Source organism: Halyomorpha halys, unplaced genomic scaffold, assembly GCF_000696795.3.
Source record: "Halyomorpha halys isolate HHAL.00 unplaced genomic scaffold, Hhal_1.1 Scaffold3471.1, whole genome shotgun sequence".
Classification (NCBI taxonomy): domain Eukaryota; kingdom Metazoa; phylum Arthropoda; class Insecta; order Hemiptera; family Pentatomidae; genus Halyomorpha; species Halyomorpha halys.
In genome coordinates, this window is record NW_027108749.1 from 7,971 (window position 1) to 21,935 (window position 13,965).

The window sequence follows — 13,965 nt, forward strand, 5'->3', positions numbered from 1 at the left end:
GAGAGAGAGAGAGAGAGAGAGAGAGAGAGAGAGAGAGAGAGAGAGAGAGAGATGTTCTGAACTCAATACCGGTCATTATCGAAGTTGCTAACAGTTATAACATGCCAAAAACCAGTTGGGGGCAATTGCCTGATGGGAAGGATAGAGGCGAAGACATTGGAGAACCTTTTGGACATTAAGGATGCAAAATCATTAAGTGAAAGAGAGATTGAAGAAAGCATTTGGAGGTGGGCAGTGGACCCTGAAGAGGATATATTTTAAATGTCTACTGAAACTATAAAATCGAAACAAACAGTAGGAAGTATGCTGGTAAGCTCCTGTCTCGATTTAATCATATCACTGATAAGTTCAGTGAAATGTTTGACACAAATCAAGTACAGGTAAACATTTGATGAAGAGGATTCCTGGATGGAAATAGAAGAGCCGAGATGGACTAGAGTCAGCTACACGAGAGGAATTCTGAGGTGTGTAAAGCAGAGTGGTGACCACATATTGAGGAACCATCCGGTAAAGGTGTATATTGTGTTATAACATATGGTGTTAGTCAATCTTTAAATTATAGACTTGAAGCTAGTTTCTCTCAGTCCCATTGAACTCAATGTGATTTCCTCGAGCTTTTATTGTAGTGGATTCAACTTTAAAAAATTGAAGGCTTAACTGTACATTAGTAGCCAACGGGTTTGAGACATGGTTGGAACTGTTATAAAAAACAGTTTAGTTACCTATGTACTACACTGAAACAAATAACCCCTTGTCTCGAAAAGTTTTATGACCACTAATCTACTCAGAAAATAAACCGTTAGTAAATTTAATAAAGAAAATTTGATAGACGTGGCCTGTATTTTTATGAGCTATAATAGCAAGCAAGAAACCTGTCAATCTGATTATTATGGAAATACAAATAAGACATGAAGAATTTTCATATTTTTCTTTTATTTTAAAAACTATTGGTTCTCTGACAAAAAAATTAAAGATAAGACTATTTCGTAAGAATTCAATATCTTTAGTTTTTTTTTTATCATTCTTACAGTTTAAGCACTAGAGAATGTTTAAATATCACAAAAATCTGACTTCTTCGTTCCAGAAGATTAAATTTCTTTTTCAAATATTCCTAAGCAAATTCAGCACTTTTCTTTTGATTTCATTTTGTTGAAGAAAAGTTTTTCTTAGCAACCCTTCTATAAAATTTTTATTTTCAGATAATCAGTTGGACAGTCATTGGATTGACTTTTTCATTTAAATGTTTTCTACCTAATTAGCTAGTTTAGGGATACTAATTAGAGATTTTTTTTAACCTGTTAACTGGGGAATAAAGTTTTGTAAAATTCGTTTCACAATGGGGACTTTTTTATAAGCATACTAGGATTTAATAGATAAGAACTACATAAAGCTCAATGCATTCAAAATATTACACCACATATCTATGACAAATGATGTTGTCATGCCCATTGCAGTACTAGCTCGTGTATGATGAAATATCTTATTATACCCAGTTAACAGGTAAAATTACTTAGACTTCTTAAAAAATGAACTGTTTTATTTTTTCTAAATCTATAACATGCTGACTGATATTTTAACCTATTTTCCTGGTATTTCCTTATGGTAATTAATAATCAGTTGATGCTCTTTTATGTGGGTTCTCATGAAATTATCTGCTTGAATATAATAAAATATGAATCAAAACTAAAAAGATTTTTCCTTCTCAGTAAAGAGTTTTAAATGCAAAAAAATTAAATATTCTAAAGACATTTAAGAGGTAAACAGTAGGGTGTTTCATTTTCATTTTGATGTAACTTTGACTGAACTTTGTTAATTATTTAATTTTTTGTTGTAAATATTTGATTTTAACTTCTCTTTTTATTTACAACTAGCTGACCCAGCACTGCTTCGATATTGCTATGTTTGAGGATTAATATAGATTTAATGAACACAGTTGATAGTTTCTTATAAATAATTATATTTAGTTAAAATTAAACATTTAGAAATACTTTATTATTATGGTTTGGTAACATAAATTGAACCAATACTTGCTATAAAGGAACAAAACAAAAATTTTTATTAAACAATATAAATAACTTCAACATTACCCCACCAATCTACACCAAACTTCGCAGTGGTTTAAGTAACATAAAAATTATAATAATAATAAGTAACATTACGATTACATCAAATAAATAGTTTTTAATAAGAACCCTCCTTGTACCTCAAAATTTTCAAAATATTGAGACCAACTGACCTATGAAGGTGTTGGAAAAGATTTTTTAGGAGTGAAACAAAGTTGGTATTCATTTTTAGCACCTCAAGAAACCCTTAAATATGAATTTTTGAAAAAAATTGGAAAAACATAATTTTTTAGTCCAAAACTTTTGCCCTACATGATTTCTTTTTAAAATCTAAAAAATGGAAATAACCACAAAACGGCTCAACCAATGTACACCAAACTTGGCAGTGGTTTAGGACTCTATAAACTGCACCAAAGGGCACAAGCCGTGTCTAATTAAACAAATTAGAACCGGAAATATGAAATAAAACATGTGAATTTTTCCCCCTATTTCGCCCCTATTAGGGCATTAAATATAACTTTTGTCGATGTCGGCTGAAAGAGCAGACATCCAGCTTTCCAATGCAGGAGAGTTATGAACGATTGTATGAAAAACAGTCACTTGAGGAAAAAAAATTCCTCCCAATAAAATCATGGTAAAAAATTTATGATTATAAATTTCCTTGATAAATGGTATTTGTAACTTTAGGACGACCCTAAAAACGAATATCATTTTCTTTTTTCTAAAAAAAAAAAAAAATTACTGATCTACTTTACCCCGAGCCTTATGCTTAATTTTGTTCATAACTTTTTTTCTACTTAAAAATCCCGGAATTTCATTATCTTTGAACCTTCCCATGGGAAAATAGAACATTTAGAACTGCATGCTAATTGGTCCACTAATTCAGAAGTTTATTGTGGACAAAGATTCATCCATTCCCTTTTATGTATATAGATAATAAATTGTTCAGAAAAGAAAGGTGATAAAAATAAATCATGTTTCAATTTTCTTTTGCCTGTTAGGCAAATAAAAATTAGGTTGACCAATATTTCCTTGATATCCACTTCACTTTGAACAACTTATGTTTGTACCCCCCCCCCTCACAGCCTGTAGGAAGAGGAGCTACATCATCTTGCTGAGTGTTGGGAGTCCTCATTTGCCTTTATCCATAGCATGTTCCTAAGAATAATATATATGTTTGAATGTGTGGTATTTGTAAATATGTGTGTGTCTTTTGCTAATATTTACTTTTTTAAGCAGAAATTTACATGTCTAAATATTCTATGAAGTTTAATTCTATAATTTTATGTATATTTACAAATATCAAATTTATTTTCAGGAAATCGACCACTTGTTTACAAATGTGGCCCTAGAGCACCTGGATCTGTCTGATAATCTAATCTCGTGTCTATCCAATATAAGCCATCTTACCAAGCTCAAAGTAAATACTAAAGTTTTTATGATTACCTAAATTTTTCTAGACTGCTAGTGCTTTTCCTCTTGTCACTTCATCCATAAGTAAAATTTTTATTTATACCCATTTGTATAATTACTGAAGCTAAGTATCTTGGGTTAGTATTTTCTAACATTAATCAAATTCAAAGGTTATCTTTTTCTTACACTGTATGGTGGATAAAAGGTATAATAAAAGGTGGATCTATTTTCTTTCAGTTTAAGCTTTATATTGGAAGTGACTGGTGAACCTAGGATTCTGAATTAAAGATGGAAGGGGAAAGTCTCATTGGTTAGACAATAGTTGGTAAAATTTTGATATGGGTATCTAAACTATCCTATATATGACCTTTGTCAAGGCTGGCCTATTTCATTATATTAGGTTCCTGTAAGGACTTTTTTAAAGAAATTTCAATCATAATGATTGAAGAACATATAAAGAAACTGAAATTGATCCATTTCATCTTTCATTGGGATCTGCAAAAAATAAGAGAAGTTTTTAAGTTATTTTTAAATCAGTATTTAGGTACTAATGGCTTAATGTTATCAAGACTTGATTCAATTTAGTCATTAAAGGGTTTTTGCCTGTATGTAAATTATTCAAAAATCAACATTGCTTATAGAATGGTATGGGTTCTGTTTCATAATAAAAGCTAGTAGTATTGTTGTTATGTCACAAGTGTACAAAAGGGTAAGATAAACATTATTAAAGCAGATTGTAGGGCAGTCGGTAGGTTTATGATGAAGGGTAAAGGTGATTTGATGGGATTTCCTCCGTGAGACTATTCTTCGAGGGCTGTTACATGAGATTGGAGAGTTTGGGATGCAATTAAAGGGTTATTGTTATCAGCGAGCATACATTTATCATCGTTAGGAGGATGAGTATTCTGGTGGCTTTTGGGGTTTAGGTATCATTTTAACTATTGATAATTTCCATGAGTCAGGAAAATATGTAGTACGGAGTATGGTGGCGTTATATATGTAGGTAAGGAATAGGATAAAAGTCCAGTTTAGTTTCCAGATCACATTTAAATTTGTTCCAGTCAACTCTTCCTGTTATCAATGAAGGAGCGGAGGGCTTAGGTACAAAACTTGAATTTAAAAAAGCAGAACTGGACTATGATCTGATGAAAGGTCGTCCAGGGATTCAACAATGGCTTGAGAGGGAGTAATCTGGGAGGTGATAAATATGTCAAGAATATCAGGGCCCTTTTTGAGGAATGTAGGCCTATAAGTCAGATTTTTGTGAGAGAGAATGGAATAGGTATTGGAGGTGGAAACACGGGATAGGATTTTACCATGGGAATTGGATGTGTGGCATCCCCATCGTTGGTTCTTAGCATTATAGTCTCCCCCAGCAATGAAGCACGGTCCCAGGGTTTGGGATAAGTAATCAAGGAGGTTTTGAGAAAGGTTATTACCAGGACAGTTTACAGTTGAAAAGGTAACATGGAAAGGGCGAGTTGAAATGGTAACCAAGGTTGATTGAATAGGATCAGTTGGATTGGAAGGAATAAGGGAATGGGATAAGGATTTATGATAAGGATTCAAGAACCAGTTTGGGAAGTTTTGTCTGGGTGGTCTGACCCTATAAGTGATGTAGTCACAATGAGTTTCAGTCAGTAGGACTATGTCAATGTGTTTATCATGTAGGAATACATAGAGTTCGTCACGGTGATTTTATAGGCCATTAGCATACCATAACAGGACAGCTAGGGGTTTTGTGCTCAGCATGGGAAATTAAGCAGGATTTCGGATTAGTGGATTCTTGTGAGAAGCTTAATGAGGAGTTAATGATAGTCTCTTGAAGATCTTTCAGGAAGGATGTGAGAATATGAATTTACGAGCTTGGGATTGATAGTTTGTGTGACTAGAAGTACTGAGTGAGGGCTGGGCTTGTGGGTTGTTGTGAGGGAGGTTGAGAAGTCTAGGCTTGTTTTTCTTGATTGTGATCTCGGAGTACGTCCGGGTTGAGTCTTGAGATCGATCTTGGGTTTTTAAAGCAGATGGCTGCGATTTGGTGACATGAGCTGATGTGTTCAAGATTGAGAAAATTTCCAAATTTTGAGTTTCAGGCAGCCGGGTACTAGTTTGTTCCAAAAATTTTAATGCCGTGAAATGTGATCTCACCTTATGGAAATTCTTATAGACTTCACAGCCTCTGTAGCTTGCTGGATGGTCTTTTTGACAGAGAACACATTTTGCTGGTTCATCCCGAGGTTTCTTGCAGGTTTCAGTTGCATGAGGGCCAACACATTTAACGCACCTAGCCAGGTGATGGCATTTTGTATGCCTTAAGTTTTGACACTTGGTGCACTGAACAATAATAGGTTTTTGTCTGGGCTCCTCAAATTTTACAGTTAAATAAACCAGCCTTGTAACCTGATATATTTCTGTATAACAGGCTTTGGTATTAATTTATTCAAAGTACTGACTTTATTAAAAAAATCCATACGATGCTACTGTCATTTTAGTTATAGTGTAGATAGATTTCAAGTATTCGTATCCAAGATACCTGGAGGAAGATTGTGGATTACATATAACCATTTTACTTATTTATCTATTTCATTGGTACAATTGTTACTCAAACAATATTTAACTGGAATTTGTAGTCTTTTCCCCCCAGCCCTATCACCAGACTTCTATTTCCTTTGTCTGCCTGTTGCAAAATTTGTTTTAACTACTTCTTATACTTCATGTTTTTGTTATTATATACTCAAAGTTAGCTTTTTCCTCTATTATTTATTTTCTTTCGTCTTGACCTTTATTTATTTCAATATCTCAATATTTATCGCCATACTGTACATTTACAATATTTGCTTTCTCATTACTTCTTTCCTTCTCCTAGTATTATTATTTTTGTTTTTATTTTCCTTAATTATTTTTTGTTATCATCCAACTGTACATTTTTTTGTTATTCTTTATTGTATTTTATAATATTTTATTCTATTCATTTCATCTTCCTAATTTATTTAATTTACTCTGTTTATTTTTATATAACTTTTTCATTTTTCTTTTTGTCATCTTATAGTCCTAGCATAGTTTATAATGTTTTTTACATCACATTTATTTTGCACTGGTGAGGACTTGCAGCATGGATCCCAATGTCTGTTTCTTATATGTGGTTTTTTGCTATTTTTAATACCTTTTTGGCCTGAAACATCTTATATTTCAATGTTATATGGTCAACTAATAAATTTTAATCAAATAAAAATAGTTAATTAGGTATTTATTAAAACAAACTGATAACTTTTGATTATTTGCTTAATTATTTTCAAATTTAAGAGGATAATGTCAATATACAGTATTTTTTGTATCTTGTTTATTTAGCTGTGAAGATCTACAACATGGGTGATAAAGTTTGTTTTCATTAGGGTAATAGTTTTATGATAATTGGAGGATATTTTTGATTGCCATCCAGACCATCTGAATTAAGTATTTGGTTGATATCAATCAATTTCACTTTATTTTCTAGTGTCTGAAAGTCCCACCTCATTTTCATTCAATAGTTAAATTGCTAAAAGAAATATAACTGAAAATGTTCTATGAAACAATTAATACCTCAATTAAAGTGTAGTTTAATGTTCTTTCATTGATAATAGTTTTGTTATAGGACAGTTTTTCCTAACTTCCAATATTTACTCCTTGTATAATTTTTGTAATGCTTAATACCCATCATAAAAAATAGCAATCACTATATGTTTGTTTTTTCTTCTTTTTATTTATTAATTATAATAAATAGAAGTTAACTCCTTATTGCATCAGATGCAGTCCAAACCTGGTGAAGTTAATATTTCCACCAAACTCTTCCTGTACCTCTGTGACTATAGGTTCTACACTTTTGATAACACTACTGTAGTGGAAAATATGTAGATTAAACAAAATTCATCCTCATAGTAGTAATTTTCTCACTAAGAAAATAATTATTCATTTCCTGAAAAACAGCACAATATTTGCTTTAATATTACTGATTTTTTCTAAAGTTTACTTAGGTTAGAGAAGGTTAAATGTATATTTTGAATTGTTTACTGCAAATAAGTTGAAATTACACTTCTTTTAGGATTTAATTCATGATTTATTTTGTAGATTCTGAAACAGAGTAAGCTGATAAAAGATTAACTATAATTTTAACTTTTGTAATGTTATTGGTAAATTTTTATTTTTGTAAAAGTACATTCATTTTGAACAGCATTAATTTGCTGGAACATTAAGTCCTTTTTATTACTTTTGTTTAGAATTCTTATTTGTTTTGGTAGATATGTTTTTTATATAGTTTGTGTTTATTTATTTTATTATTCGTTATTTTTTCTCCTTTTTTTTTTTTTAGAAGCTTTATCTTCATAAGAACATGATTGCACAACTGAGGCATGCAGAAGTATACTTACCAAAAAGTATCGAAGTGTTAACTTTAGCTAACAATAAAATAGCTGATTTGAATGAAATATCACGCCTAGCTGGTATAATTAATTTAAGAGAATTCTCTCTTAAATGCAATCCCTGTGTTGAAATGACAGGGCAGATGCTGTATCCTTCAAATTTTATTTTATTTTTTTTAGTAGATATTAGTAATAAGCTTTATAATTTAGAATAAAACAATGCTATTTGACAATAGAAGTTTTTGGTTTGTAGATAGTATTTTTTTTAATAAATAATTCAGATATTTTTGACTGTTGATGAAATCTAGAAAATGATGGTTGGTAATTTATATAGAAATAGTAGGATGTGAATAAGTTTTTTTATATTTTATTTGTGCAAATTTTTAATTTTTCTTCAATGAGGGCTATGAAAATAGTTTATGAATGGTACAGTAGAACCTCGATATCACAAATTCTAAAGGATCCTCTTGAACTAGTCTTAGGATTCAATGAAAATTATATCTCTGTGTAATAATTAGAGCATGTAAACACCCTCAATACATTAAATTTAATCCTTAGAACAAAATTATTTACTTTTGTGCTATGGAAATCTGTGTATAGAAAAAAAAAACTTCTATATAACACATTGTCTACCTATCTCCTTCAGTAAAATCAATGGGCATGAACCTTAGCTAGAATTATTTTGTTCTTTGCAACAAATGAGGTATAGTATCACCTCTTGGCATAGTATGGTCCTCCTATTCTGACGATTGTCTTGATAATCATAGAAATACAAGAAAATTTATTTATATAAAAATAAATAATAACATTCATCCACTCTTGTTTTATTAGGTTGAGGATTATAATCAAGGTGAAGTATTCCCCCTATTCTTGTGATAAAGAGAAATTAACACCCTTTGACATTGTCTAGGTATGTTTGTGTTAGACAATGAACAATAGTCTCAGACCTTATAAGTCTAATCAACATGTTCAAGACTATTTGGAGACAATTTGCACAGCATTATTAACCATAATACTGGATTGAAGTTTTGAATGACCTGTTAGATTTTGATGAAATATGATATATTTGAAAATTTATTGATTGAAAATGCTTGTATTATTAATCATTCCTGATGCTCTTCTTGATAGTGCATAGCTAGTATCCACTCTTGGAAAGAAAAGTTTTTGCTTAGTATATGTACTCCTTAGGCCAAGCCCACAATGGCGCACCACCCCTCTCACCGAACCACACACTGACCTTGATTCATTCCCCTAGCCTAGGTGTGATCAAATCATATCACTTGCTAATACATCTATTTTGCTATATTACCCCAACATTTGTACTTTGCTACACAGTTAGGTTGGTTTTTTTATTCCTCTTATCCCTATAGTTTTCCTTAGCATTGCAGTAGTTCTCTTTCCATAATACTTGCCTTTATTAAGAGTAATGTTTTACTAAAACTTAAAACTTTGCTATTTTAATATTGATTAAAACTTTGCTGTTTTAATGTTGATTTAAATGGATGGAATTTCATAGTAAGGAGGATCTGATAATGACAAATATGTCAAAAGCTACTTTTCGATGGTCTATTGTATTTAAATCTGAAGACCTAGAATGGTTATGGTGGGAATGAATAGTGGATTTCAATTTAAGGAGATAATAGGCGTATGATGAATGGCGTGATTGGACAACTTGGTAGGGGAAGGATGCTAGGAAATGTTAATGACAATAAGAAGAGTAAAGCCACCCTGACTCTTCATATATAAAATAGAGGTGTTCTTGGGAATCCCGCAGATGAATATTATTAAGCTATTAATAAAACTTTTTTTCATATTAAGGGGACTGGGAGCCTGCGGGTTCCAAATGGTTATAGGGGTCAGGTAATTTAGTGGAAAAACTATGGTAGGAGATATCAAAGACATAGTTTTTCCAGGCATGGGTTTGGTCAAAGTTGATAGCAAATAAGGTGGGAAATAGTGATGAACCCTTAGGGACACTACAGAAGAGGTGCTGTGTCATGAATGGAGATTGATCTGAAATCACAACATACTGTGAACTAACAGAAAGTAAGGATTTGCACCAGTGCATGGCACTGTTGGTTATAGGAAGACTTCCTAGTTTGATGAGGAGAGTGTTATAATCTACTATGTCAAATGCATTGGATAAATCTTGAAGTATTAGGATTGTTAGTTTTATTTTTACTTATACTGTATACAAAATATATAGTAAGGGAAATTATTGAGATCATGAAAAATTTTGAATTAGAGTTTTCAAAGGAAATATACCTTTTAAGATCGCTTAAGTCCAAGTTACCAAGTCTTGCAAAATGGTCTGCGTGTGAACAGCCTTGCTCAAAAATTAAAGGTCATACGAAACTGAAATTATATATTTAGGGCAGGTATATGTCTTGGATATTTCAGCAACTTTTTCAATAGAAACAAACATATCTTAAATAATAAAGTTTACATTTTTTCAGAATCTTCTCAAAAATGGCTCTAAAAATTTTAAATAAACTTGGTACATCAGTGGAAAATTAAGTGGTCTTTAATATCATATAGTTCCTGTCCTTACATAAATAGTGTTACAGGGCTGAAATGCTTCTTCCTATAAAGTACTTTTAATATTATTTATTTGAGATAATGTGCTACCTCACATCTTTACTAGTATTGAAAAATATATAAACATAAGCTGTGAAAGGAGTTGATAATTAACTTTAGGAAATAAGAGAAATATTTTTTCCAGGCTGAAAATCACATTTTCTTAAATAAGAGTAGTAATATAGATGAATAATACAACGTTGGAAAACCAAACAATTAGAAAAAATAATATGTAACATAATAAGTCAGAGAGGGTAATGGAGAATGAAAAAGGCATAAATAAAACTAACATAAGTTTGACTGTGCAGGTGCATACTCGCTGAGTTTTACCATTTTACCAATATGATTTTCCGTTTTCATCTATATAGTTTTTGTATTTTTCTTAACCTGTAAATGAGCCTTCCAGTTGACGAGATAATTCCATAAAATCATCCTTAGTATTGTCAATATTGATTTTATTACAATTAAGCATTCAATAAATGATTTAGAGCAGAGTATAAATTTTAGTAAATGGTTATATTTTTAGATTTTTCGTACTTTTGCAAAAGAAAATTGTTAAAATTTTGCAATGAAAAATAATATTAAAAATACTTTTCTGATAACTTTTGTGATTGGAGTTAGTCAAATTTGCAATTGAAGGCCCAATTTGAATATTAGCACAGGGAAGTATTACCATAGTGAAAAATATAAAAATATTTGTTCTGAAATGAGCGAGCATTAATAAGGTTTGGAATCAATAACAATGGCCTGATTTTTTTGTGTAACATTTAATGTTAATTTATTCAACTCCAGACTCTGATTCTCTAGGTCTTCATGAATTTTGGGAAATGCTGCAAATAACTCTGAAAGAGAAAAGGATAAATAGATTTGGAAGCTGGCAGCATAAATGAGATAGGAACAATGAAGTATTAATCTAAGAAATGCTCAGAGAGAAGTTCATCACACCTAACCCTGCATCCCCTAAACTAGATGTATTAGATTTTTTTAGTTTAATACTTCTGCTAGTCTAACCAGTAGCGTTAGTTGTTGACAAGTGTCATCATTTCATTGATATATACTAGGTGCACTTTTTCTTCCCTCAGCCAAGATGATGAGCAGAGAAGTCTCTTGTCTGTTCTCTGCCTTACCAACTCATCTCTCATGGTTTGACTCACAAATCTTGCCATTATATATAGGACCTGCTATTCCTTCTTGTTTCAGCCTGAGCCATATAGCGTGATCCAGATAGTCTGGTCTCAGTTTGACGCCCATGCCTACGCTGATGCCAAGTATAATACCTTGTATAGTTTCTTCCTACTTATCTGGGATTCATTTTATTTTTTAGCTGCATCTGATTATCATCTTAAACGGCTTGCTAAGTCAATTATTTTTCTCTTTAGAGAATTATTTTCCATGCATGATTTCTCTACCTGGAATTTTGCTTCTCCAGGAGAGTTTATATATTTTTTAACCATTTTTCAAAGAAAAACTTAAATTGTTTCTGAAGGATTATCCTTATGTCCTTCAACTTGTCAATTCCTCGAAGTTTGGCTTCATCTCTTTAACCTTCTCTGTGAGCACTTCTTATTAATACTTCATTGTTCCCATCTCATTCATGCTGCCAGCTTCCAAATCTATTTATCCTTTTCTCCTTTTAACTTATTTGTAGGATTCTCCAAGATTCAAGAAGATTCCTTGATAGAATTAGGGTCTGGAGTTAAATAAATTAAGATTAAATGCTACAAAAAATCAGGCAATTAATATTGGTTCCAAATCCCTCAAATCCAATACCGATTTGCTGATCCCTATTTAAATGACCAACCCATAACTTTCTGCTTTACTAAAAACCTAGGCATTATCATTGGCCTAGTCCTCTCCTGGAACCACCATATTGCCCATATCCTAGTGATCAATGTCTATCTTCAAACTATTTCATTGCTTCCACCATCTATCCAATACTAGATTCTTAATATTCTCCCTCAACTTTCCCCACTTTAATGATGGCTGCATGGTGTACTGAGGCCTCTTCGTAACCAACTCAAGAAAATTATGCATTATAAGATTTGTTAAAGGGACCCCGATATGGTTCCATGTTTCATACCATTACCCTTAGTGTCTCTTTTCCTCCTTCCTTAGAAAATATTCTTCTGTCTTTTTCCCATTCTGTTACTACAATATCACAATATTCCGACTTTTATACCCCATTTCATAAATCTGCCTGATTCCAACACTTCTTGAATCCCTCTTTAAAACATTCTGGATTTCCCTTCCTTTTAACATTTGGCATTTCTCCTTCTTATGCACATTCACAACTCTATTCAAATTTCTTTTTACGACCTAATCAGACTTAGGTTAGTCATGTATGATGTTATAAAAGTCAAAACATATTCATTATGGAGCATATTTACATTTCATTCTTTTATATATAGATTTTTTTCCTTCCTTATTTCTTTTGTATATAGATATTTATTTTTTTTGTTTTAATATGCCTGTCATATATAGGTTTTATTTTTTGTTTTGTGATTTCTTTAGTATATAGATTATTTTTGTTGCACTATTCCTTTTCTTCTTCTTTTTTTTATTCATTGTAGTAGGTTATTAGACCAGAAATAGTATTTTTTATTGTGTACATGTTGTTATCCTTATGAGACTTAGTCCCAGATTAATTTTTTTTATTATATATAAGTGTGTGCATATGCGTACCCGGAGTGTAACAATAAAAGTTATACAACAGTGTTAGATCCTTACTCACTAAAAAATCACCTCCCAATTCTTCTTTACCACTCCGTAGGACTGCTGTTAAGCATTACTTCACGGGCCAGAAGGGCTATCTGCCTACATCTTATTTAAGCTAGGCCATTTCCTGGCCTTTTCTTTCTCGCTCTTGTGCTCTGAGTCTTCTACCGAATTTCCACTGTTTCATCCACAGACTCAAAAGTGTGTGAGTGCGCGCGTTTGTGTTTGTGTGTTCACTCTGTGAAAACTTGTATTTTGTTTTCTTTATCAATATCTCTATCCATAGAAATAATATAATGGGGTTTTAACTTTTTTATTATTCATCTAAGAGAAATAATTATTGTCTCTGGCTCCAGTTTGTTAGGTTTTGGTCTGATTTTTTTTAATCATGCATCTAACCCTCTAATTCTTGTTAATCTGGGTGGCCAACATAACTTCGAGCTTGTACAATCGATTTTAACGGATTTATTGATGGCTCCACGGTTTTTAAATGTCTTCTACAAATCTCAATAATTATTGCATGATTAAAACAGAAGTGCGATTTAAAAAATTTAAAAACTGACTATGACTGACTACTTCTATTATTTTCAAGTAAGAAGGGAGAATTCTTCATTTTTCCTAGCATTAAATATACTTGTACTATACTACTTAAATATACTAGGGTAGTTTTCTCAGATTTAGTGTCTAAAATTATTCAACTCTATAATATATGCAGAGATAGGTATTATTTTTTTTTTAGGGATGTTATTATGGGGAGGGAAGGGTAGGAGGGTCTCTATCTTTAAGGTTAATGTATATATATA

The 13,965-nt window shown here is 31.7% G+C and overlaps 1 protein-coding gene across 1 annotated transcript in view; it reads left to right on the plus strand.

Annotated features, from left to right (window-relative positions):
• The window catches only part of Cep97 (centrosomal protein 97kDa), a 44,738-nt gene that overhangs the window by 5,152 nt on the left and 25,621 nt on the right, over positions 1-13,965 (plus strand). The window contains exons 4-5 of the mRNA XM_067047044.1: positions 3,382-3,483; positions 7,822-8,018. Of these exons, the coding sequence (XP_066903145.1) occupies positions 3,382-3,483; positions 7,822-8,018 (299 nt within the window). The remainder of the gene's footprint in view (positions 1-3,381; positions 3,484-7,821; positions 8,019-13,965) is intronic.